General features: G+C 40.9%; 1 protein-coding gene across 1 annotated transcript; it reads left to right on the top strand.

Moving 5' to 3' along the window:
• The first annotated feature begins 100 nt into the window (after window positions 1-100).
• src (v-src avian sarcoma (Schmidt-Ruppin A-2) viral oncogene homolog) lies at window positions 101-26,083 on the top strand. Its single transcript, XM_038721887.1, has 12 exons — window positions 101-502; window positions 14,661-14,901; window positions 15,020-15,119; window positions 17,236-17,334; window positions 18,395-18,498; window positions 19,792-19,941; window positions 20,107-20,262; window positions 21,596-21,775; window positions 22,047-22,123; window positions 22,229-22,382; window positions 22,906-23,037; window positions 23,512-26,083. Exons 2-12 carry the CDS (start codon window positions 14,664-14,666, stop codon window positions 23,718-23,720), a joined length of 1,599 nt encoding a protein of 532 aa, XP_038577815.1. The 5' UTR covers window positions 101-502; window positions 14,661-14,663; the 3' UTR covers window positions 23,721-26,083.
• The last annotated feature ends 1,758 nt before the right edge of the window (window positions 26,084-27,841 follow it).

The following is a 27,841-nucleotide window of genomic DNA, read 5'->3' as shown; positions in this document are numbered from 1 at the left end:
GGCTCAATTGTGCATAAAAGAATCCCACCAATCAGTGCTTGACTTATGTGTTTGAGTCTCCTCCCACCCCCGTCTCTGATATTACATCCGATAACATCCCAGTGTTTTGGTCATGATTTGGTGTTCCTGTACAGAAGCTGACTGTCGGTTATTGCCAAGCGTAATGCAACATTTACATGTGTGATAGGCAAACTGGGTCTTTCTACTTTAATCCAGTTGGCCTATATGAGAATGCAATATGTTTTCCTAGTTTCGGATTCCCCGTCATGACCTCACCGGGCCGCCGCTTCAGTTGAATGGGATCCCTCATCGCCTGTCTGTCGCTCGTTTTGGCACCGACTGTCTCTGCTGCCGCCTCCGCCGCCTCTCCAAGCCCCGATTTTAGGATCTGTGAGCATTTGGTCTCTCGAATCAGTTTATTAATGCTTTGATGTGAAACCCGCCTGTCTGATCGGCAGTAGAGCAGCGACGACGCCAAATCTCTGGTAGTCTGCGTGTCAGGGTAAGTCGCCTAAACTTGTTTTTGTAGTACTTCAGCAGTACCAGGCAGACAGACAAGGGTTAATTAAAAATGAATGAGGGGTTTGATCTCAGTGCAGCAAATGATTATGTTGTTTGGAGATGGATATCGATGGACATAAATCTCACTTTACCCTCATTTTTAGACTCACGTTTAACACCTCTATGACCTTGCCTTCTATATAAAATATTTGCAAATATAATTGCTTTTGTTAATTGTGAGCAGTAGATTGAGGCTACTGTACTGTACAGGGAACATAGCGAGCTTAATCACAAAGCACTTTGCCCTGTGTATATCCTCAGTTTTAAGAGAAATGGCTCCCTGGGTGGAAGCCCTCACAAGACAAACTGAAACCTGGAAGCTCTAGTTGCTCTGTAGTGAGCGTTTTTATGGGGTAGCCTGCTTGTGCTGTTTTATGAGTGAGTAAGAAGATCATGACAGATTAAAACTGTCTTTTAAACATGACTTGCTTTAAATAATTTGCTTTTGCTTGTTCACTTAGAATGCCACAGCTTTTCTTTCCCCAGGATCCCACACACTTTAAAGACATGGCTGTCATATGCTTAGGATTAGTCTCTCCCACTCAACATGACTCAAAGGCCCAAATATTGACTCTAATGTGGTGGTAACTAATAATAGAAAAGAGTACATATGCATAGACATCAAAGTAACTGTATAGTCTGTAATTTTTGAGGTAAACCATGTCTTTGAACATATAGATACAGGCCATATCCTTCCACATTGTTTGTCCTAACATCGTGAGCATTCATAGGCCTGTATATACTGTCCACATTCGTCTCCAAGCCTTACTGCTGATCCAGGATCACCACATAGATCTACTAACTTAGTCTGTTGTCATCAATCTAGAAAATTAAACCTGGTTTAGCGTCTAGACCAGATTTGTTCTCAGACACCAGTTTGCGCAAGATGGCACCGTATGACACATTTGCTGTTTTTACAGCCCTTATGATCTTGAGACACACACACTTGAACCTTCTGTACCACTATTGCAGTGTGTTGTCACAGCTTTTTGATCTGACTAAAACCTAAATATTGTGTATGAATCCCAGCTTGCTTTTTCTGTCTCTGTAATCCTTTCTAAAATCTGAAACATTTCTCCTTTATACATGTGGGCATCAATATTTTTTTAATGTCAATAAAATTGCTATTATGTTTGATTATCAGTAGTGCATTAGACTAATCCTCCACAGATTTTGCTTGTGTTTTTTTTTCTATTTTCCCGAAGGAATTAGGATGTTTGGCAGCAGGCAGGCAAAAACATATTATATATCCCATGGATTCAATATCCTTAAATTTTGTATTAGGCCAATGACGTGCAAACTGATGCTGGGGATGAAGCCTTGTTGTGTATAAACACCCAAGGGCAGGGGGACGCATTATGCCCACTTTTGCTTGATGTTTGTTTTTATAGTACATTTTGCTCAATTCAGACATCTAACATGGTCACAAAGGGATAAACAGGGATGTGATAAAAAATCTACTGTAAAGACAAAATGTTGCCAGTCTCACCAGACGATTAACATGCATTCAGCACTGGGCAAGGCAGCCAACCAGTGAGTGAGAAGTGTTTCTCAAAGTGGTACGAGATGGTTCATTGTACTTTCTAACTGCCAGATTTCAGGCTCCACAGAGGGTACCTAATGCTCCTTGGAATCTCATGAATGCCCTCCAGTGAAAGCCATAGATGTTTGTCAGCTCCAATGAGATTGGTGGAAAGTGGCTCTTGAAGCCGAAATTCCTGCTAATTGGCAACGTGGCTGTGGACTGGCCCCTTTGTACCCCCTTATACTGGAGTGGTCTGTCTGTCAGGGTGATACACTGGGCCTGGCATCAATGAACTGCTTGTTTCCGCAGCTATCCGGCCATGGAGAATCTGCGGCTTTAAGACAAGTTGCTTCCACTTTCAGAATTGCCTTTTTACACCTATTCATAAAGAGGAAAGTGGACCATTTATGGGTGGTCTACAGAGAGACTGTTTCAAGCATCCTAGCCAAGCATTTTGATAGCGATGTGTATATTTGACTCTGCATTTAACTGCACTGACGCAAACTGAGCAGTTTCATTGAACAGACTCTCTGTAGCTGGCAGTTTGCTGAGTTCATCATTTGATCTAGTGAGTGCCCTACTTTCCTTTAGGTCAGTGGAGGATTAATTGGCACTGAGCGCTGAGGACATATTGTAATTGTTTGTGATACTGTAAAGAGGAACTAGCTTATTGGCCAGAGGGCTCGCAAATTGCAGGACGGAGGATGGCTGTAAACGGGTCGGTGGCTCTAGTAGTAGTGGTAGTAGTGAGCCTCATCTTTGTTGAAACAACACGCTATTCCCTTTGGCTTTGGAGTACTTAACAAACAAAACACTTGTCTAATGCCAGCACCAACCCTTCTTCAGTGTGCCAATGAGATGTACGATAGACTCCGAAGAGGAAGAGATTGTATACACCAAAGGGGGGCATGAGATTTGTGATGGCTTCCAGCTGACAAGGGCTTTTGAATTTTTCATGTGGCAGATACTAAACTTCTGTCGCCCTGGCCCAGATTTGGTGCTAATTGGTGCCCTGCTACTTTCAAGGGCATACGGATGAGCATGGGAATGCCGGTGCCACCTGTTCCCTCACACTTTCTCCCTGTCTCACATCTCTCCCATCCTGTCAGGCTTTATCTGTCTCTCCCTCCCTCTCTCTGTTTAGGCTTTATGTGTCAGTGGCCTAGTTTTGTGTCAGTCATTGTTCTCTTCTTTACAGTGTACACTTTGCCAGCCATTAACCTAAAGGTTTTGTGTTTTACTTCCATGCTAAGCCTACTTTTAAGCCCACACTGTTTTGTATTAGTGCCTGAATTAGGGACCATAGGAGAACAATAAGATATATATATATATATACTGCTCAAACATGAAGCCACAAAGCCAGTCGAAAGCGCCCAGTAGAAGAAGTTGAATGATAAGGATGCAGAAGTGAAGCGCTCTGACAAATCCCTCCAAGCTCTCTGTCAGAGGAGCCTGTGCTTGCTGGCCATTTGAATGAAGTATCTGATAGTGGTTTGATACAGACAAACAGAGGAGGGCTTGTATCCTCCCAGGATCCCTGGCCACTTCCTGTCCCTCTGCTCTGGGAACGGGCCAGGGTGACACAGGCCACGCATCTCCACTCAATCCACCCACTGTTGCCTCTGTGGAAAAGCGGTCACTCTCACACCCTCATTCCCAGCGCTCGGCATTTCTTGTGACAGGAAAAGAGTCTTTGGCATTTAGAAAGATGCCACTATGTGTGGCTTTGTGTAAGCGCAGCTGTGCGAGCCTGGTCAGGATGAGAAGATGCTGGGAAGAGCACATGCTGCTCTCCCCCCTCTTAAAACGTGAGGCTCCCCGTCCTCTGAGAATCACTGCAGTATATGTTGACATGGGAGTTTTTATGCAGATCGTGTACTCGCAGAGATGATCGACCCTGTCAGACTCGACCTCTGCCAGATTTTATAATCTGACCAAAACCAGATAGCAGGAACATATTTGTATGGGATTTCCAAATCAAAATATATTAAATTATGTTTGTATCCAATATGATTTGACGCACTGAAAAACAGAATTGCCTGAATTATTACTGTTATTACTTACCATGGCTGTGTGACTACACAAATAACTTGATTAAAAACAATTGTTTGTTTGATTTCTAAAATGAATTACCAACTATGTGTCTTTTTTAAGCAAAAGTGTCAAACAATACCTAGTTACAGCTTCTCAGTTGTGAGAATCTGCATCTTTTCTCTGTCTTATGTGATAGTAAAGTGAATATCTGTGGGTTTCAGACTGTGGGTTGGACAAAACAAGCAATTTGAAAACACATAAGTGAGGCTTCACTATTTTCTGATGTTTCATTCAATTGGCAAAATAATTTGTAATGAAATTAATCGTTGCAGCCTGACATGCTTAGTAGTTGAGATTCATGGTTTTGAATCAATTTTAAAGATGCAATAATGTTTTTACTGTCTCATATCACAGAAATACCGTAATATGTCTGTAGGAGGTTGCTAAATAATACTAGTGACTCAGTGATTACTTCGCCAAGTGCTGTGAATTCTCACTTTTAAATTTGGCTTTACAGCTCATTCCCTTTTTTGGCAAAAATTCTGCACCTATTGGTGTTCAAAATATGCTCTACTTGGATTTTTAGCTGTTAATCAATAGACATAGGTGAAACAAGCAAACAACAACATTTTAATTCTTGACACGTAAATTGAAAAGCTGTTTTATTCCAGTATTCTTGATCATAATATATCACCTTTTGGTATTTGAAGGCTCTATTAAATGAGGATTTATTGCTACTAGATTGCAAACCTGTACCAGTGACCTTTGGCAGCCACTTCCTACTGAGGTTGTAGGAAGTACAGGATCTGTTTTCCCTTGGCCCTGACTTCTGGTGTCACCCCTATCTGTACTGATGTGAGTCTAGATGAGATAAAGTTCTTCTTCCTTTTTCTCAGCAGAGGCAGTTTAGTGAACCCACCCTCCAACCGCTCCACCAATTTGCTGCTCTCTACTGATTGCCCCGCAGTCAGCGTCTCGCTCACCGCTCCGCCGAGTTGCATTTGAATATTGAAATCAGGGCTGGCTGAACAAAGGGGTGGTTTAAAAGAGATGGAGGAAATTACTCCAGTTGGGGGGTCTCGCCCTCCAATCTGTTATGGAAATGTCATGGCTGGGAGCAGTTATGTTTTGATGATGAAGCGTGACATGGGCACATTTTAATGGCAAACGCTGGTGGGTGTTTCAAATTTTTTTTTACACTGCTCTTATTTGTTTATCTCCAAGGAAGCAAGGCTTGGATCTTTTGTGTCTTGTTTTCAGTTTGAATTCAGCCAAAGAAGCTTTAGAAATGTTGGTACAGCATGCTTTATTTACACTTCTGCATCTGCACATAAGCACAGAGGTTGTGCTGTTCCCCTACTCTTAAAATGTCTTGTAGGTTTTGTACAATCCTTTCCCCCCCACTTGAATATTCTATTTTGTCAGTCAAGACAACCTATGTCATTTTATATAATAATAATAATAATAATAATAATAATAGAGATGTTCTTGGAGTCACAGAAATGCTAGACTCTGCTGATGATCAGCCACAGCATGACATCCCAGCAGGGTCCAGAGCTTTTTCATGACAGAACAACCACAGTGTGTATAGAGACCCTGACTTGCATTCTTGTTCTTGTACAACGCGGCTCCTCTATGTTGCCTTTCCTTTCCCTGACGAACAATGAAGGGAATGTGTTGGGATGGGTGGTATGTGTGGCTCGGGGCAGCCTGGGCATTTGAACATCCTTGACGGACGGTGTCTCTACCTGCTCCCCACACATTCCTGCTCTAGGCTGTGGGAGCAGGAGAGGAGTTGAAACTCGCCTGTTCCTCCGCTCTACATTCCTCAAGCATGACTGGGCTCAGTTGCGCTGCCGCCACAAACCTGGGAATGCCACAATGCGCGCACACGCACATGCACACCTGGCTCTGCCTCTTTGAAATGTGAAAGGGGGTGAATTTAGGGTTTTTTTCTATCACACAGCTTGTGTTCACTGTAGGTGACATACTACTCTGAAACATTAAAACATAAGCCCATATGATTCTGCAGAAGATCTGAAGTGCATTTTGATGTGACTCGTATCTTTTGTCATGTGGCATTACCAGTTAAAGAGTTTGCATTTCCTTTTTGGACCCTTCCATTTTCTGTTGTCTCTAAATGTTTCCCCACCTCTTTTCTCCTCACGTGACTTTTGGCTGACACATCAGAGGAAGTGAATCCACCATTTTCCTCTGGAAGTCTCCTGAAAGGATTGGGGAAAAATTAGGGGGAAAGAGTGCAAGACCGAGTGTGAAGGAGTGAGAAGGGGGGAGGGGAGCCAAAGCCCTTGAGGATTATCTTTTTCTTCCCCTCATCTCACTCCCCTCTCTCCTCTCCGCTTCTTGTTTGAAAACATAACCACAGCTTATGAGTCTCAGTTCACATATTGACCATATTTTGATGAGGGCAGGAAGCAGAGCGGGTAAAAAGGGTAAAAAAGGGTATTAGGCTGATGTCGGAGAAAAGCCCGCAAGCAACACAACCTGGATGTTTGTTAGAAGAAGGAGAATATCAATATCATTACACAGGGAAACTATGTGTAATATGTCTATTCTTGGTATTTAATACACCACAGAGGAACACAAATACGTAACTTTGCACACTGTCAACACAATACAATGAACTCCGCGGATCCATTCACAGCACTCACGGTACTGTGCATGTAACAGATGCCTCAGATCTTATAGTTCATACTTCATGAGGAGAAATAGCTGCTGCTGCTGGGGTTGAACGTGCGTCTGTATTCCGTAACAAGGGAATACCTGAGAGACCTTGGGCCATAAAACAGGGCATGTGTTCTAACATGAACTCACAGTTTGTTCCATTTGACATGATTCTTTCTCCTCCCTATAAACATGAAACTGTAAAAAAAAAAAAAAAAATTGTGTAAGATGTGCTGGAAGATATTTGCTGTTTTGCAAAAGACCTGATGAGCTAAGCGGAGAAAATTACAATAATGTCTTCTGTCTGTGTCATCTAAGCCATGCCCGTCACACCCAGTCTAGCGTGGTTAGTTGAAGGTCTCCGTTAAATTGGGTGACTTTTTGTACATGTAGGGAGGCACAGTTTCTAATTCTACGCCAGGAGGGCAGCATTCGAAAGTGACATAGCGACAGGGGTTTCAAGGATCTCAGAGGTGAAGGTTTCAAAGCAGGACACAACTGACTGGTACACTTTTATTACGTCATTGCATCAAAAATGATTGTGTAATGAGGACACAGACAACCACAGTGTGTGTAAACTCACCCATTACAGATTCCGTACTGTAAGACAGACAGGTGTCATCTGACTGGAGTGGTCTAAGTTTTGCGTGACATGATGTGATTGCTTTTCCATTAGCAATCAAAGTGGCTCAAGTGGTGTAGTGTGGGTTTTTACATAATATAGGGGATGGAGTGGGTGGAGCTGGTTCCAGATGAGCTGAATAAGAAGGAGGAAGATAAAAAGAAGAAGGAGATTAGTGGAGATTAATTAAAATCAGGGGGAAAAGGCCTCGGTAGAGTCCATGTCTCTTCCTGTTCTGTGAAAGAAATAGTTCAGCATTTTGGGAAATGCTTCTTCACTCTCTTGTTGAGAGTTAATTGAGACTTATATCACAATCTGTTCGTTTATTAGCTTAGAAGAGACTAGAAATGGCGGGAAACACCTCTAGCTCACAAATAAACATTTATATAGTTAAAAGTATAAAAACGAAGGTTTGTCAAAGTCACCACAACTTTGTTTATTTTAAGAATTAAACAATAATGTAAATGTGTTTTATAGGTGCTGGCTAAGCTAACTAATCTCCTCTAGCTTCATATTTAGCGTACAGACATGAAGGGGGTATCGATCCTCTCATCTAACCTTGCGTCAAGAAAGTGAATGTAAATGCTCCCGTATTTGTATAGCACCTTTCTAGTCTTTTTGATCACTCAAAGCGCTTTTACACCACACCTGCATTCAAACACCTAAGTGCTCAAACAGAAACTAACTTTCACACACATTCATACACTGGTGGAACAGCTGTTCTTCAGTATCTTGCCCAAGGACACTTCGACATGCAGCCTGGAGGAGCCGGGGATTGAACCGCCAACCTTCCAATTAACGGGCAACCGCATTTCCCAGAATGCTAAACTATTCCTTTAACACATGACATGTTTCAGTAGATCTTTCCCCTCACTCCTTCCTTTTGCAAAAGCCAAGACATCACCTCATCTAAAATGGCCCAGATATTTTCTTACTGAGCCTCAATCCCAAAATAATTTCATGTATGTCATACTCAGATTAGAAACAGGGGATAACAGAAAATCCATGAACCTTCAGTTGGTGCCAGCAGTGTTTGCTGTTAGTAAGTGGACAAAAAAATTCCTCTGTAAGCACGGGGTTTAAGATAGAGCGGCCAGCTGCTCAGCTCCACGAGCCCAGAGATGTCATGTGATTTTAAGGTCGCTTTAGCCGTAGCCGTTTGGCAAACGGAAGGTGATCTGAACCCGCATAGGTCACTTTTTCAACAAAAATACCAGTGGTGAGAATTGCACACACACACAAGCACACAGTGAAAGGGATAAGGGCCCACCGCCTCTGATCCTATTATAGAAGCCAAAGCACTGCAGGCTCCTGAGAGGCTGGGAAAACGGTAAACATGACGTTTTTATGGGAATCTTCCTGTGGTATAACTGAAAACATCCCAATGGAAAGACTTTCCTCAGGAGATCTCACCTTCTCTCGCTTCCTCTGTGTCACTTTCTCTCTCTGTCTAACCCCCCAGCCCAGCCTTGCTGTTTCTCTCCCAAATGCTTTCAGGAAGTAACAGACATCCCACATAATTTAGAGAGTCTGAGCCTCCGCTAATCTTGCCTTTTTCTTCATCAGATAGGCATGCAGTGAGCTCTGAGGGTTTTGGCCCAGAAAGTCTGTGTGCAACTATCCTACATCTGTGCAGTTTGTTGGTTTATGGAATGCTTGGAATCGCCTCCATGGCAACATCCCGTGTGTGTGTGTGTGTGTGTGTGTGTGTGTGTGGAGTAAATATTGACTTCCACCTCCCCATCCCTGTATCTGTCTGTGACAGGAGCACAAGGGGGGATTGGTACACACACTTTATCCAGGACTCAGCAGTGTCCTGCCATCGGGGGCGTGTGTTTACCTTCAGACCTCCAAACACGGAGGAGCTTTCTGGCTTCATAGTGGTTCCCAGTTTGATTCAGTGTGTGCTTAACAATACAAAAGAGGTGAAATGCCAGCAGCTTTATGACATGGTCTCTGTTGTATTACTTAATCTTAGCGCTTTGTAATGATCAACCTAATGGGTAATTAGATGGTATGTGTGTATGGATACTAGTCAATTACCGAAACCTGGGCGGGTGTACGCAAAGACATCCAAGCAGACATTTCCTCTTTTCATGTTTGTTGAAGGAAAAAAGAAACAAAATGACATTCAAGCACAACCAATGTTTGTACAGAACCAGGAACCAGCCCACCTGTTATGGCACATAATAAATATTAAGTTACTTTATCAAACTGTGTGGCTAGCATGTAAACTCAGTGGAGATTTTTTGCTGTTTTCTCATAGCAGATGGATTTGCTGAGACAGGATAAGACAAGCACTTGGAGGGCTAGCAGCTGCAGTAGTAGTGGTTTGACCGGCCTATCTTGTCTTCTCATTTCTGCTCCCGTGTTGTTTGCAGGCCCCAGATGGAATGTCATCACAGCATTCACAAATAAGATTAGGGAATAGATGTTGATAATCTGGACAGAACAAGCAGGGCTGGATTATGCTACGATTTGTGGCTAGTGACGCAGGAGCCAAAGCCTCCCCACTTTTCCCCCTGTGGTAATTACATAAAGAGCACTGAGATGAAGGAATACATCCACCAGGCTGACAGTAGGATCACATGCACTCGCTCACACACACACTTGCACACACTCCCTTTAGATACACACATACTTCCTGTCTCCTGAACTACAGCGTTCTCTCTTCACTCCAATGAGTCAAATGCTTGAAAAATAAGAAGACTGGGCTTCATCAGCAGTTTTACCGTACCACTGTCAAATTGCAAACCACTTTGGAATGAGGTTGTTATCAGTCGGTCAAGTGCAAGTACAGCCTGTCCATCCACGAGTTCATGCTCCCCAGCTCACACGAACAGACCATAAATACACACACACACACAACATTTTAAACATTTGATGTCAGCTTATGCAAAATCCAATAAGAACAGGATGATATTTCCCTGTAGTCTGGCACCTCTTCACTCAGTTTGCTTACGAGTACTTGTAGAGCAGGACGACTATGGAGACTATATGTTAATTTGCCTCTCTTATAATGTACAGGAAAGGCGTTGCACAGTGGCCACATTCAAAATCATATCATCTAGCTTTGTTTTGTTTGTTTTTTTGATCCCAAATCTTTTCAGTAGTCAGACTCAGGTCATCACTGTCATTGTCTGACCTGGAATGTAATCACTGTCGTCACTGTTTGTCTGCTGAAGTACACGACTTATAAATGGACATAAATCCAGTTGGTAGAGTTGCTTCAGATCAGGTCTATCTTCTTTATTGCTTTCATCTCTAAACTAGTCCCAGTAACTCTGAGTTACAAATAATAGCTAACATTACTTTTAATAAACAAGATTTAACATTAGTTGCCTTAACTTCAACAAGGTAGCAGTCTAGCATAGTAGCAAATGGTAAAAATTTGCTTTTTGCAAAGTTAGAAAATCATATAAAATGACCCTCAGCATATTCGGCACAGCACATGTATCAATATCATTCACTACGTCTCTGAAAATATCAATTCTGAGATTTCAAAACATCTTATCAGGCACCATTTTGTCAGCTTCTTTAACCTCAACCACAGAGCAGTGAGGCAACACAGTAGAGGCGGGATTTGATTGGTCCTCCTTTTTATATTCTGAGCACTGATTGGCTTCATAAATCTAAAATTTACTTGGGAGATAGGACCTTTTTTACTTTATATGGCCATTAATACATAAAAGTAATAATAAATCAATACAAAATGTTAATAACTTTTCATGTCATGTAAGTAACAGAGCAGATAGAACCTAATAATTATACACTCATGATTTATTAAACAAGACAGAAGGATTTTTTTCCCTTTTAAACTCATGGCTGCACATTCTTCTGGAGGTATTTTATCTTACTGAGGTGGCGTCAGAGAAAAATGCAGAGCGCTCTAGACTAATCCCATGTTGCTTGCCCTCAGATCCATCATCATTTGTGAACAGGGACTAAAAGAAGGAACTATCATTATGCAGGAACACGTGTTATTCCTACAATTTGACAAAATGTTAATACAACAGTTTCATTGTTGTAATTATAGCGTTACAGCAAATGCTTAATCGTGACCTTTAACCTGTCGCCTGAGCCATTAAAGACTCTGGTCTTTAAGTGAAGGAAGACTGTCAGAACATGCCCAATCCATGTATTAGACAACAAGCCAATAGCAACAAGAACTGTGAGATAGAAGTCAGGGGTCTACTGTACTGTAGCTGTCATTGCAACATTCAAGTCCTGACTTGCCACTTCACATAGTAGAGTTTCACCGTCTCCCTCAGTATTACTTTGAGTTTCTTCAGCTTTGTAGGTGGAAAGCTCTCATTAAGCCCACATACAGAACATCTGAAGCAAGCTTGTTCAGTTTTGATGTTCATGACTAGTTGATCCTTCCTAAAAGATGAAAAGATTTTTTTTTTATTTTTTTTTTAAATAAAGCATAGCACAGCAGGCTTTATTACGAAGCCTGTGTTGTTTGGGGAAATGGACCAGTGTCATAATCCTGCCCTGACAAAGACTCCATGAGTAAAGCATTTTAGTGGGTGAATGAGACCATATCCTTTCATTTTATTTCAATGAGAGAATACCGTTCAGAGATTGTAATTGTTTTCTTTTCATAGGAAATTAAAAAGCAAGCAAAACAACGATATGCAGCCTCCTGTAAAGGGAAAACAACCCCGGCAGCAATATTAAAAGGCTATTCCCATTTACCAAAGCCCAGGAGTCTTGAAGGATTTGGAATTCATTGCCAGATCTTATGCATAATTAAGCAAATCCCCCTCCCAGCCAGCCACACCCCCTGCCTTGCCAGAGGAAATTTCATCAGACAGTAGGTTCTTGTTACAGTACCTCAGCCCTATTAAACCAGAATCAGGCTTTCATTATCATTTGCTACTGATGATACACAGAGAGCCATGATTCCTGCAAAACATGACATTGTTTGGCTTTATGACTTCCTTAATTTCCATATTTCCTGCTTGCTGGTAGAGCTAAGCTTGGATCTAAGGCCACTTCTGTGTCTTGTTTATGCCGCCTGCTGTGAGCTGACAAAAGATGGCTTTGTTGGAAACTGAATGTGAAGAAAGGCCAGAGACTCTTAATGCTCTGTTTCATGTTGGCTTGGTTCAGTCTTCCCTTTCCGGGAGTTTTTAGTGTATTTTTTTGTGTGTATTTGAGTATTACGACACTGTTGGCTTAAGGAACCAAATTCTATTCAACAATGAGTGTGTATGGGTCTTTTTCATTTGTTCAGATGCTTTGGTACATGCAGAGCTGCTGTGCTACAAGCAAATTCTGTATTTCCACATAAGTCACCATTATTTTACAATGGTCTGACCACATAATGTGTTATTTAAGCACCATCGGAGTTATCTCATTAAGTTGACATCCTTTTTAAGTGAAAGCGTCATCTTTGTGGAATAGGGAGGGCTCGAGATAAGAGAGATCGCTTCTCTGCCGTGCCACTGCGCTGTGCCTCCAATGGCTTATTAACAATGACACCAGTCTGCTCGGGGAGAACACAAATCACACAAAGAGCAGCTTCCTGAGCCATCCGTCATCTTTGTGTCCGCTCTCTTGTGTCTGTGTGTGTTAACCTGCACGCACTGTTACACTTTGTTGGGATGCAACCCCCTTTCTGCAGACGTGCCCCGGGGGCATTGACCCCTCTCCCCCATCTCGCCCATTATAATGCCAACCAAAAATGAACCCCCATTTTATGTCCCCCTCCCCTTCCTCTGTCCTATCTTCCTTTGGTTTCTTCTGCTGCCGCTGTTTTTTAATATTTATTTCTGAGCTGCATCACTGCTCCTCTGGATGAGCTGTACAGCCATAGGAATATCCTAAACTGAATGACTGACAAGAACCAGTGACTTCTAAACTAATTTCCCTTGTGTGTGTTAGCAAACTGTGCCCCTCTTGTGCCACGCATTTTCCACCATATCTCAATGCATCGCTCTAACTGTGAGCGAGGCTGCTAGCCTGTGTATTATAGCTTGTCCCTTGTTTAGGATTAGACTCTTGCTTGTAAATGAGAATGGGCTCATGTATTGACTGACTCCAGTGTCAGAGAGAGAAAACAGATGCATGGGCTCTTAAATAGCAACAGTCAGACAGGGGATGTCAGCAGAAGGCTGAGTATGCACTCTGACCCTCGTCAGCTTATCAGAAGGGCTGCTAAGCCACCCCACCTTTAGTGTTTAAATTAGCATTTCCTAACGGACCCCCCATGGCTATATGTATCCATGATAGCATGAGCTTGACTCCCTAAATTATCTTTGGCTTAGTGTAATGATTTCCCAGCACTAAGCTGCTATTAGAGCTACTTCATGAGCCAGAGTAGGCAGGGAAGCTTTTGAAATGAAGAGACACAGAGGAAATTACAACAAATCCAAAACTAAAAACTTAACCTTTTAGCCAGTTCTCATTGGGTCTTAATAGAGTATCTAAAGTTTTGTCCATTACTGAAAACTCACTGATGTTCAACACTGATTCTATCACTAATTTGCTATATCTGGAACTACTTCACTGATACTGTTAAACAATCAGCAACATGAAAAAATAAAAGCTAGGCAAATGTTTGCTAATACATTTAACACAGCATCTTTATAAAGTGATAATGATCACTTTGTGATGTGTTTAAAAAAAACACTACTACAAAGATGACGAGCCGAGAACGTTTTAGTTCCCCCTTAATGACTAAATTGGCGTGAAAGTGAATAGGGTTTGTTGGGTGATAGCCAGCTTTACTAAATAAATAAACTCCCCTTTAAATGATCAGTTTAAATAAAGCCAAAAGAAGGACTATGATACCAATAAATGCTGTAGCATGTCTCTGTATGTGCATCTGTGTCTGACACATGTGCAAGCAGGCATGTGCGACATCTCTGTTGTGTGTATGTGCTCTGCTGGTGGCAATGGGGTGAAGTGGATCTCATGTCTGTGCTGAAACCAAGGAGTGGCAGCTGCTTCTCTGTCCATGGGGACGTTTTGGTTCATGCGGTCTACATAGCACTGTTTCAATGGGTTTAGAGACGTGATCTCTTTTCCGTCTCTGGTTTCTGCATCTGATCTTGTAGCAGTTGGAGAGATTTTTCTGGGAATGTATTCTATAACATGAGAATTTCTTATGTAAATAAACCAAGTCTATTTGATGCAAAATTATTATGTTATTTATCTTTTACAGTGCCTTGAAATGCAATTTGAATTACATTTCTTTCTTATCTGTCCTTGAATGCTCTACAGGCCATGGGGGGATCCAAGAGTAAGCCCAAGGATGTAGGGCAGCGAACCCGCAGCCTTGATGGCCACCTCAGCTCTGGGGGAGGGGCTCACCTCAACTCCAATCAACCATCCTTAACACCCAATCGTAGCCCTACTCTGGATGGAGGTCTCAGTGGCAATCCTTCCAGTAACGCAGAGCTGGCCCTGTTTGGAGGTGTGGACAATAATAGTGTCACCTCTACGAACAGAATCACACAAGCAGGTGAGAACCTCAGCTCAAAGACTTGTTTTTTAGATTTAGTGGTTTGTTGTGTGCGTTGGTTTACTGTGCCCTAATATGTACATTATGTCTTTGCTAATAACATTTTCTCTCCTAACAGTCGGCGTAACGACCTTCGTGGCATTGTATGACTATGAGTCTAGAACAGCCTCAGATCTGTCATTCAGGAAGGGTGAACGTCTCCAAATAGTCAACAACACGTAAGGAAAATCAGTCAATCCAAAAAACCACTCATAAACCTGTACACACAAGTAAATTCGAGAATTGTCAAGAACACATTTTTTATTCACATACACTGTGTGATTTAGGGCTGGGCAATAAAACAGTAATGATAATTATCGTGATATAATTTTCCTTAACAATATAAAAATGTTCAATAAATGTTTGATTTTAATTCATTTGAATCACGAACGAACCAGCACTTAATTTTTCTATTAAGATATTTATTTTGTTGAGGAATTTTTTACTTAATTTTACTCATGCATATCAGATAGCATCATCAAATAGTTTTGAATGTTCTACCTCAGATTTGTGAAATGATCCACTATTTGGCATCAAGTGTTTGCTCTGACCATAAAGTTAGTTTAAAACCATCTTGTTTCTTCAACCTTCAATCAACTTTCAATTAGGAGCAAAAATCAGTCTTCAGAGTTGAAAGAAATAATGATTCAACTTTTATCATGATAATTATCGATATCAACTGATATGAAATTTATTATCGTGATAACATTTTTGTCCATATCGCCCAGCCCTAAAGACTAACTTCTGCACATACAGATTGTCTGTCTGAGTTATTGCTCAGATGTCTGACTGGTTGCTTTGCGCCCTGAAATGCATGTCACTTGTCGTCTCTCTGAACATGTCCCGTAACCATAGGAACGGGCTTCTCTCAGTAGAGCTTGATTTTTGTGCTGACTGAAACATTTCTGGAAAATCTTTGCTTCATTCACAAAAGACTGCTCAGTCCACCTCAGTAACGACACGGCTATTTTTATTGCTTTTTCCTGAGAAGTAGATGCAGTGTGAGACCTAGTTACTCAGTACAAATCTAACCTGTTTCAGGGGGTCCTGCTTGTTTCCAAAATAGGGCTCGCTCTATGACTCCATAGAGGAGCAGTGAACCATATTTTGTAGTTCTGCACCCCCAGTGCTGCTTACCCCCTAACAAACTGCTGACCTAGAAGGCAGGAGCTGAGGACAATAGTGGATTATCGCTGCATCTGGCCCCTTAAGCCAGAGACCTGGATCATCATCATTATTGGGTCAAGTACACCAAGAATCCTTTAACCATCTCTAAGAACACATTATCACAGTCAAATCAGGTGTCAGTCACACTCATCTTAGCTTTCTGATTGGTCTAGTTAAATAATATAACCATGCACAGTGACCTGATAGGCTTGTGTTATGATAATAGTGTCCCCTCTGCATGTTTTTCTCTTAAACCCCCCTTTTACCGTGATTCCCTCATGTCCAAGTTATGTGTAAAGTTTATATTATATTTTAGATTCATAGCCTTGGCAAATGCACTATATGGATCTTGTTATGAGTCTGTGTTGTTTACTCTGCTGTTCTTCCACCGCTCTTAACATGCTCTCTGTATTTCTGTAACCCCTTTCTTTCCCACCATTTCCCTGTCACCTCTCTTTTCCATTTCTCCATTACAAACCATCACATTTTTTATAGGAGGAAGGTGAACTGCAGGTTTGTGAAGCTTCTCTGAAATTGTATTTCAATGTGCTGTCTGTTAGCCTGTGTGTTTTTGCACTGTAATACCATTTCACTAGAGAGGTACAAACCACATAACCCATGCCCCATGAACCCTCAGTACAGTAGTCAAGGGAAGTTGGTGCAAAGCCTTGCAGCACTGCAATCAGTTCAGGTCAAATGGAGGCAATTGATGTAAACAAACTATAATTTTACTTCAGATTCTTTAAGTGAATCTAGTGCTGCAAAGCTACAGCAGCTCACGCCCTGATTAAGAGTACCATAGGCTACAAGCACCATTCCTCCCTGTTGTTATACCCACATGAATGCATGTTTGTTTATAATTACATAACTTACAAATATGTTTTTCAACAGTAGTGATACTCGAGCTTGCATTTATCTAGATTCTCCAGGAGTTAAGAGCTCAATTACTGTGGGAACTAAAAAGCTTTTGAGTGGCTACAGAAAATAAAATGATCAGCATAAATTTATTTACACTCTGAGACACTTGATAAACACCAGCCCCTAAAAGTCAGAAAGACTTGTTTTATTTCTGTTTTGGATGTGTGTTGCGCCTTGGTTAAGCTGTGTCTTATCGTTTCATCTGTGCAGAGAGGGGGACTGGTGGCTGGCTCGCTCCCTGACCACGGGAGAGAGCGGTTATATCCCCAGCAATTATGTGGCTCCATCCGACTCCATCCAGGCAGAAGAGTAAATCCTTTTTTTTTTCTCTCTCTCTTTTTTTTGCTCTGTATCTGTCTTTCAACAAGCACATGAAAGTATTAACACTCAAATGTCAGATTCTCAAGAATTTTCTAGCTTTTTGAGTTTGACTATTATTTGCTTTGTCGCAGGCAATTAGAAGAGAAGATTGATACTGCTCTTGGTAAATATATTAGTTTACAGCCAGCAGCCAATTAACTTAGCTTACCATAGAGACTGGAAACGGGGAGAAAAGGCTAGACTGGCCGCCTCCTACCTAAACCGCTCACTTAGTGACACACAATATCTAATTTCTTTAATCCATACTTAAACTGAAGAGTAAAAATTACTATTGTCATATGTTGTTTTAGGGGTGCGTTATGTGTGGGACTATTTCTCGGCCAGACACAGTGACTTCCTGGTGTCTCAGCTGGTTACAGTGACGACAAAACTCATGGAAGTCACTGCACCTGGCTGAGAAATAATGTTGCCCCTAATAACCCCTCATAATCCGCTAGAAGGCGGATATTTTTTGGACAGAGCCAGGCTAGCTGTTTCCCTTTGTTTCAAGTTTTTCGCTTAGCTAAGCCGACCAACTGCTGGCTGTAGCATATTTATTGAATAGACATGACGGCAGTGTCAGTCTTCTCATCTAAGTCTCAGCAAGAGAGCAAATAAGCATTTTTCCCAAAATAAGAAAGTATTCCTTTAAATGCCTGTAATACATTTACTGTTTTCTACTCCTGGGCGACATGCACTGCTGATTTTTACATACTAACCTTCTTGCTTATACAATCATGCCACACAAACTAATCTTCGATAACGACTCCATTTCTCACTTTTGCCTCCTGCCCCTCTAGTCATCTCAGACTGACTCTAGAGTCCAGGTAAGCAGCTGTTGCACTGTAGGCATTGCATCTGGAATGCAGAGTTTCACTGAACTTTTCTGAAGCCAAGAGCAACAACTCACCCTCTGCTTCGTCATTCCTTCTCTTCCACCCACACACATCTTCTTCCCCTCACCAACTTGCTCCCGTGTACCATGTTTTTTTTCTCTCGACCTCACCAGGTGGTACTTTGGCAAAATCACACGCCGCGATTCTGAGAGGCTGCTACTAAGTTTAGAGAACAGGAGAGGGACTTTCCTGGTGCGAGAGAGTGAGACCACTAAAGGTAAGCCTGTAGAGCGTTATACAAAGAAGCAGACTCATCATTAACTCTTCCTCTCTGGACCTCAATAGTCTATCGTCTCAACCAAAATGTGCTCTTAGTATCAAGAATCAAAAACTGTCAAATATCAAGCGTTTGCTCAAATGTGCTGAATCTGAGCTATCTTATTGCACTTGTACTTGAGTACCATTTCAAACCATACCAAGCCCTATAAAAGTAGAATTATGCTAAAACGGGCTCTAAGGACGTTTGGCATTTCCTTGAAGTGGTAATGGAGAGTGGTGTTTTTCTTTACACAGAGTATGGGAAAGTAAGTTTGTAAAGGTGAGAACTCTCTGGACCTGGGAAGTAGATCCGATTATTCAGTCTATGGTATTGATCAACAATCCTACCAAGAGAGCACTCCTCAAAATGTGTGAAACACTTCCTTGCTGCAAGTTTATTTTTATCCCACTGATTACCAGTGGGGGGTTTTCAAATGTAGTAGTGTTTTTTAGGGTTCTTTGTGTTCTCTTTTTTATGAACTTGTAAAATGCTCAGATCTCAACATGAAGCTCAGTTTGAATTCTATGACACGTCTTACTAAAATGCAGCAACAAGAAGAAAGCAAATTCTCTCTAGCAATAAGACATGACACCCTGCTGTTCACTCTGTGGCAGGCTGGGTATAGAAGAGAGACGAAGCAGGCAGATGGGAAAAGGTTGGATGTGATGCCTGTGGGATTCACTCTGCAGATAGTTCTGTTAGGCAGCTGCAGCTGCGACTGCTGCAGCAACACAGTCCCTGCGGGTTCAAGCTGGCTCTGTGTGTGTGTGTGACACTTGTGTACACATGTACATTACAGAATTCCTGCTGTTTCCTGTTATTGGATATGTATGTATGCTGTGCATAGAATATGGAAAGGGTGGCATGGAGGGAAATCGAGTAGATGAGTGAGTCGGAGCAGTGGAGAGGTACAGGGTGGGTGAGCCCGACAGAATTAGGTCAGTGTGTAGCCCAGTGTGTAGCCGAGGCTGAGGACTGTACAACCACGGGCCATATCAAACAGTTGAAACATTGAAAGAAGGGGGAGGCATCGCCTCGGGCCGCACTGTGATTCAGACTGTTTTTTCACCTGACTTACACTGCCCTCTGGTGGCGTAATGTTAGCAAAAAAAGTCTGCCCATTTAAATTTACTCTTAAATGTTTGAGATTTTCTGATAAATTAGAAATAAATCATTGTCATCCAGATTATAAGAATTGGATATTATTGTAGTACATATCTCCATTATCGGATTTGCTCTTCTTCTTTCCAGGTGCCTACTGTCTGTCTGTATTGGACTATGACAACACCAAAGGGCTGAATGTGAAGCACTACAAGATCAGGAAGCTGGACAGCGGCGGTTTCTATATCACATCACGCACACAGTTCAGCAACCTGCAGCAGCTTGTCAATCACTATCGCAGTGGGTTCACTATGAATGCAGTGCTTGTATTTGTTTTTAAGAGTGTAACAACACCCTTATTTTCTCAAATCAACATATTTGTTTACTAAGCCAGATACCCCCGTTGTTTCTTGTACACTCAAATTATTCCTGGACCACATTTCCTGTCTTTCTTGTGTCCCCCAGAGCATGCTGATGGACTGTGTAACAGTCTAACAGACATTTGTCCTGTACTGAAGCCTCAGACTCAGGGCTTGGCCAAGGATGCCTGGGAGATCCCGAGAGAGTCCCTCCGTCTTGACCTCAAGCTTGGGCAGGGCTGCTTTGGAGAGGTCTGGATGGGTAAGCCGTGCTTTGATCAATATATATTGGACAAACCGTGTATCTCCCATCCCCAAAGCAGTGTGAACAGAAAGTCCTTCTGCTGGCTTTCTGTTTTTCGGTTGAAGATGCTTAAAGAAAAAGTAAGTTTCAACGCTCACTTAAGGTAGAAAATTAACAAACTGTGTGAAGACACAGTACATAAAGAAGTTATATTCCATACTCTTGCAAATCTTTACCCAAAAGTGCATTAGTTATCCCCGCTCAGTGGGGAAATGCTGTATTTCCTGGTCCTGGTCAGTATGCCAAATCATCAAAGTGAATTGGCATCAATAAAATGGTTACCACAGCAGCTATACAGCTGGCAGTTGTCGTCTGATATGGGATTTGATTGATAAATACCACTGTAAGCTTGGTTAAGAAAATGCCTGTAATTGGAAGTACATTTTATAAGCCAGTCAACCTTTCTGGCATAACAGCCCTGTCAGTTTAACTCGAGTATGACTTCATCCCCACCACCCGTCATGCCCCAAATGTTCATTAGCATATAATAAACTGGATATTATTGAACTATTAATGATATAAAAGTGGATGTTGTTTCTTGTATTCTCTTCATACAATCCAAATACTGTCAATGTTTAGGTCATTTGCATTTGTACATCTACCACAGAAGATGTTTCAATCATTTATCTGTTGTTTTTAGCTATTTCAACCATTTCGCAATTACATTTAGCTTAAAATTTAAACCACTTACCCTTTTAGCGCCTTTCTAGTCTTTTCGACCACTCACAGCGCTTTTACACTACATCCGCATTCACCATGAGCCTAAGTGCTCAAACAGAAACTAACATTCACACATATTCATACATTGGTGGAACAGCCCCCAGGGGTAGTTCAAGGCCCAAGGACACTTCAACATGCAGCCTGGAGGAGCCGGGGATTGAACCGCCGATTAACGGGCAACCCACTCTACCCCCTTAGCCACAGTCTTAGCCATCTGTTTATCTATTGCTTTTAGCCAACTATTTCACTTCTTTTAGCTGTCTAACTTATCCACTTATCCATTAATTTTACTATTAGATAACTATTTTAACCTAATCTATTACTTCTATCAACCATTTTGCTGTTTCAACTCCTATCATCGCTGCTTAATAGTTTTCACTCTCACACTCTTAATTGCAACACGTGGTAACACGTGGAAACTGTCGAAGTACTAGCTACCACTTGTTGGAAATTACTGGGATAGTAATTGTTCTGTCTATGGCAGTGTTATTAATTTGGTTTCACATGACACAATGCTGGAAGCTGATTATTGATTGAGTTGTAACATCAATACTGATATGTCTTTTATCAGGAACATGGAACGGTACAACACGGGTGGCAATAAAGACTCTGAAGCCTGGCACTATGTCCCCTGAAGCATTCCTCCAAGAAGCTCAGGTCATGAAGAAACTGAGACATGAAAAGCTGGTTCAACTCTATGCTGTGGTATCCGAGGAACCGATCTACATTGTCACAGAGTACATGGGACAAGGTCAGCATGGTCGACTTATCACACTTTTCACATATAAACATTTTTATAGTAGAATGCAGAAAACAAATAACGTACTTCACTAGTTTTTTTTCTCCAAATAATTGTAGCCTAGTTAAATTCATATTTGAGTAAATGTATTAAACACAAGTCATTATGTATGTACAAAAATAAAAGGATAGAAGATTTCATGCAGTAGCACGCAAGGTAATGAACACTAAATAACAGCTTCAACAGTGTCAAACTAATCGGCAGTATGTGTCTCTGCTAATAGGTAGTTTACTGGATTTCCTGAAAGGTGACATGGGCAAGATTCTTCGACTCCCCCAACTGGTAGACATGGCCTCACAGGTCAGCACAAAGAATCTGCTGTTGCATCACTAGAACCTGTTCAAAATGACACCTCTGGTATGTCCCTTCAGTGTAGACGATCACAAAGCTTTGTCTCCTTCTCAGATTGCTTCAGGGATGGCTTATGTTGAGAGGATGAACTATGTGCACAGAGACCTCAGAGCTGCTAACATACTGGTGGGAGATAACCTGGTTTGCAAAGTGGCAGATTTTGGTCTGGCTCGCCTCATTGAGGATAATGAATATACTGCCAGGCAAGGTAAGACCACTAGAGGGTGTTAGCATTTGTTTTTTTCTTCTGTTTTTGACTGTTTTGTTTTTTTCTACAGTTTCTCAATGTAGCACAGTGGTTCCCCACAGTTTTAGCCTGTGACCTATTAAAATGACGTCACATCCATTTGTAACTCCTCATCACAAGTGTGTGTGTGTGTGTGTGTGTGTGTGTTATTTATGAGCAGATCAACCAAAAAGTTACTTTTTGTGATATTTAAGAATTTTCCTAGGTCTGAAGATGTAAACGTATGCAGTATTTCAACATTATTTTACCTTTACCTAACAGGATTTAAAAAAAAAAAATTTAAATGTCTTCCTTTTAATTATCTTATGACCCCTCAGACTTGGGTCACAACACCTGAGTTGGGAACTACTGATGGAGCACCTGTGGTGAAAAGGTGTTGCGGCTCCAGGAAAAGTTATGATTCATGCAGTTGACACAATGTACTTTTGTTTATGTCTGTGCTACAATTATCTAATTTTAACTTGCTAATAAACCTGTCTTGCAGGAGCCAAGTTTCCCATCAAGTGGACGGCTCCTGAGGCTGCTCTGTATGGCCGCTTCACTATTAAATCTGATGTCTGGTCGTTTGGTGTCCTGCTGACTGAACTGGCCACCAAAGGCAGAGTGCCCTATCCAGGCAAGGATTATTTTCTTGAGGCCATTTTTCAGTATGAGATTTTAACTTGTGTATTCAAATTTACATTTACTCATTTAGTTAATCCATAGTGGCTTACAATTGCTGTAAATGTCAGAGGTTGCACGCCTCTGGAGCAACTAGGGGTTAAGTCTTGCTCAGGGAGACATTAGTGGGTCGAACACAAATCTCCCAGACCAAAGGCATGTGTCTTATCCACTGCTCCATCGCCACCCCATGTTTTAGGTTAAGCACATAGTATATTGATCATAAGGTACAAGGTAGATTTATTTATTGTTTTACAACACAGGTTTGAATAACGAGATGAAGTTGTAGTTCCCGTCACCCAAAAAAATTAAACGTATTATACAAATATAATATGCATATGGGTGGATAAATAACAATAAGTCATAGAAAGCAATCAAATGATTCAAATTGGGATTATGTGTTACTAATATCATACCTCTGCCCTCCCAGGTATGGTGAACCGGGAGGTGTTAGATCAGGTGGAACGTGGCTACAGGATGCCGTGCCCAGCAGAGTGCCCTGAATCCATGCATGACTTGATGCTGACCTGCTGGAGGAAAGAGCCAGAGGAGAGGCCCACCTTCGAGTACCTGCAGGGCTTCCTGGAGGATTACTTCACGTCCACAGAGCCTCAGTACCAGCCAGGAGAGAACCTGTAACTTGGCTGAATGTGGAAAAGTGCATGCGTCCTGCATGTGCAAAACTGAGCATGTGCATCTACTTCAGAGTGCATGGACAAGTAAAATATGTTTGAGGGTATGTATGTACAGTATAACTGGGCAGAAAGCCAACTCCATTCTGGGTACAATCAATAACTCTGGTCGGTGGGACATCAAACCAATCAGCTACAGTTCAGTTCTTGCCTCCTTTCCAAAGTCATCGTCATGCTCTCCAACATGTCTGCTCTGAGGAACTAAAGACTAAACTGTGGTTTACTTTGGTTGTCAGTCAACACCCTACACAGCCAAGCAGGTTTATCTACCTACCTTGAGTTTGTAAGGTCCCCTCTTCCTGTGTTATTTTTCCTGACTGACCTTGTAGTTTGCCAGTAACACCACACTATGATATAAAGGACTGCATCTGAGTCCAGAGAATGAATTGGATCCAAGTATTGTCCTGCTGAAAGCACCATTTCAGGATGTCTATTTTTACTACATTTTGTTTGGGATACACACATGCTGTCTTCCATTTTGAGAAGCAACTATATAGGACGTACAATAATTTGTCATGATATTGTGGGTCTAAAACTGTTTTATTTTGTTATTAGACCTGGATCAACTGGAATATTTTCAAGTGAACAATTTTATTATCTAACCACGCTTCTCCCTGTGCAACATTGAGACTAGTTTGCCAACTGCTGTGAGATTTTGTGAGACCTTGATTACCATGAGTGTCTAGTCTAGTCTCACTCACCAATTGGACAAACTGGTTTATTGCTGTGATCAACCTACAGCTCAACACAAAGAAGAGAAGATGCGGAGTCTGTCTCTCTATTTTCTAATTGTGACTTTTCTTACAAACAAATGGCTACTGATCACCAATGGTCATCTCAGGATGGAGAAGACTAGAATTCTGCTGCAAGAATTTTTGTGCCAATGAAAATCTCTTTTGTACATTACTGTGTAAAAGTGTATTTTCCTACTCTGAATTTTTCATACAATGAAGTTTGAGTTGTGTAAGCAGAGGTACTGCTGCAGTTCTGAAAGGATAATCCACTGTTTTGAGATCCTGTACCTGTGTACAGTACCAGACAGCTTTCGCCAGCATGGTTTTATGATGCTGTTTTGTTTTCAAGCATTTAAATCAGGTGAATCTTCTTTCATGTCTACTTTCAGTCCTGTCCTTTTACTAATAGGAAGACTTCTATTATTAATCAGTATTTCCCTAATTACTGCATCTTTAAGCACAATCGTACACTGGAGATATTGTGTTTGTGTTCTCAGTGAAGATAATAAATGAGCAACAGAGTGATAACAGTGCTGAGTATGGTTATGCCTTCCTCCAGCCTGTAGAAGGAAGACCAGAAAGTCTTCCCATAAACAGAGTGTATAGCAAAGAAATTGGCATCTTGAAACTTAATTGTAAATATCCTTAATGCTAATGTTTTGTTTTTTTGTATATATCATCTTTATAATTTATTCCTTTTAAAATAACCCAATTGTTTGTTCAAACTTTAATGTTTATGGTACTATTATGGGTTACATAACATCTGACAACAATGATATAATATATATATATATATATGATAGAAACACTTACATTACAAGTATGGGTTTTTTGTGCACGTATTTCTGTGAAACTTATCCTGGTTGTACATTTTCAATATGACTGACAGAACTGGTGAGTAAAAACAGTTCTGTATTGCCAGATACTGATCATCTACCAGCATTACTCCTTACCCATAATACAATCAAAACCACAAATGTTTACATCGTGATAATCTTCTAATCATTTTGGTGCTGCTTCAGAGGCTGGTAAATGAGCAGGTAATCAAATGTCATTCTTGTTAAACTGTTTTTTCCACCTGACCAACTTCCATGACCTCTCCAGCTTGGATTTCATAAAGCACTACTGATAATGATTAAAGTACCCCATACAGAGGATGATGTGACTGCTACGAATGGAGTTTGATATCTGTGTAGCGTCTGCTAAGTCCTGTGGACAAAGATCACGCCACATTGACCTGTAATGGGTGTAGTCAGGTTGTCTGGCCCCGTCCCGTTCATTTCCTGACCAGTCTCACGGAGTGCTTGTGAGCAAAAATATGGGGACAAATGCACGAAAAAGGTCATATTGTTGGTATGCAGCCTCGCTTACATGCCAAGGACATTTCCTGTGGGGTTCCGTGGGTCTTTTTCTGGCTATGCAGATATTTTTTTAATTCTGTGATATTCATACATAAATATATATACTCTTTTCTACTGTATTCAATGGGAATTTTCAGATAAATAGTTCTTTGTTAAATCCTACTGAATAATGTTAAAATTTGAAAGAACGTTTGAATAAAATTTGTATATTGCCATCTTGTCCTATCATGTTTATCAACTGAATGAATTATGTTTCTATAATGAGGAAGAACTCGCTGGCTCACTGCGATTGCAGTAGAAGTGAGTCAGTAAGACTGATCAAAGGTCGAAACCAATAGACCTGACTTCTACTTTACAAACCCGGCAGGTTAAAGTTTGAGAAGATTTTAAAAAGTTTTATACAGAATTGTAGAGGCTGCTTCACCTAATATCTCCAACATTTTTGCAGGATATGAGTTCATCCTACTTAGGTGACCAAACAGATCCAACGTAACCCTTCATCTGGGTCCATATTCCAGTCTTTTGTTATGCATTGACATCCCACAACTCATTCGCTCAAATTTAAAGTTTTGCTAATTTTTTTTTTTTGCAAATGCAAAATAACTGAGGTAACACCGAGTAGGACACCAAACAAGTAGCAGTGCAGATGCACAGCAGCAGCAGATTGCCCAAAACGGATCAAACAAAGGCACACAGTTGTCATTTTGCCAGTTTCCTGAATGACTTAAGATTAAGTAGCTACTTGCACCACCAAGAAGTACAGAAATATTATCAGCAAAGTGATGTATTAACACGTAAACGGTATTTACTGTAACTGGAGCTAATTCTAACTACTTTGTATTCGTTTGGGTAGTATAATCTGTATTATTTATTAATATGATGACAGGTTTTGTATGTAAAATCTTAATCTGCAGAGTAACTAGTAAGTATAGCAGTCACCTAAGTGTAGTGCAGTAAAAGTAGAATATTTGCCTCTCAGATGTAGAGGAGTATAAGTATAAAGTAGCATAAAATGAAGAAAACCCAAGTAAAATACAAGTACCTCAGAACTATGTTTAATTCTATTGGGTCCTGTAGTTTTTAACAGCTCAAAAACGTACTTAAAACAGTTGTATCACCTTCTTACCTTATGACGTTTCCTAACTTTAATTATATAAACATGCTTTTGAACTGACATGTTCCAGAAGATACAGAAAAGTATGCATTAGTTCTGTTTGGGGGTCTCAGAGACCCCAGCTGTAAAACATTGTTAAATACAGTGGATGTTCATGTGCTCCTTATCTGTTGATGGTACTTTTCTCCAATTACAGAAATTCAGGGTTTGGGAGTTAATGCTCTGTCATTAACTCCCAAACCCTGAATTTCTGTAACTGGAGTTATATAACAGTTGGTTCATAATAACTTGATTTTTTTACAATTGGAACTGACAATAATTTTCATTGTTTATTAATCTATTGATTTGATTTACAGCAGTGCGGTCTGTGTGGACCCAAAACAATGAGGAAGTAAAGACTGTCAACAAAACACAAGGATGTTATAAGTAAGTTAGTAAGGGTGTTGCCAAACAGTAGGCTACGTGAGTACACGTACATAGTTAGTTTCCACCGTTGTTGTAATGTAGCTCATACACCTATAGGCTACCACAGATCAAATAAAAAGGGTATATTATTATTATTATGATAATCATAATGATGATTATGATAATGGTGATTTATTATTATTATTATATCATTTTATATACTTATTATACTATTCTTATTTTTAAATACCTGTAATACCAGGAGAGATGATTGGTAAAAGTAATAATAACAAAATAGATATAAAATAATAAATACTATCAGAAAGGCGCACGTGTTAAGCCCCATTTACCGGTAGAGGTGCGAAGGTGAACCAAATGCACTCATACCTTGATACATGAACCACAGACAAGTAAGAGTAACATAACATATAAATAAGAAATAAAATAAATAAGT

The sequence above is a fragment of the Micropterus salmoides genome, unplaced genomic scaffold (assembly GCF_014851395.1).
Source record: "Micropterus salmoides isolate LMB-PRFRI ecotype aquatic unplaced genomic scaffold, ASM1485139v1 Ms_hic_scaffold_16, whole genome shotgun sequence".
NCBI classification, from domain to species: Eukaryota; Metazoa; Chordata; class Actinopteri; order Centrarchiformes; family Centrarchidae; genus Micropterus; species Micropterus salmoides.
This window is presented reverse-complemented; position numbering and strand designations above follow the sequence as displayed.

Excerpts from the sequence above, each read along its gene's own strand:
- src (XM_038721887.1), top strand. The coding sequence starts at position 14,664 with ATGGGGGGATCCAAGAGTAAGCCCAAGGATGTAGGGCAGCGAACCCGC. Across the intron at positions 18,499-19,791 it reads AGAGAGTGAGACCACTAAAG|GTGCCTACTGTCTGTCTGTA; the intron begins GTAAGCCTGTAG and ends TCTTCTTTCCAG. Across the intron at positions 20,263-21,595 it reads CTTTGGAGAGGTCTGGATGG|GAACATGGAACGGTACAACA; the intron begins GTAAGCCGTGCT and ends GTCTTTTATCAG.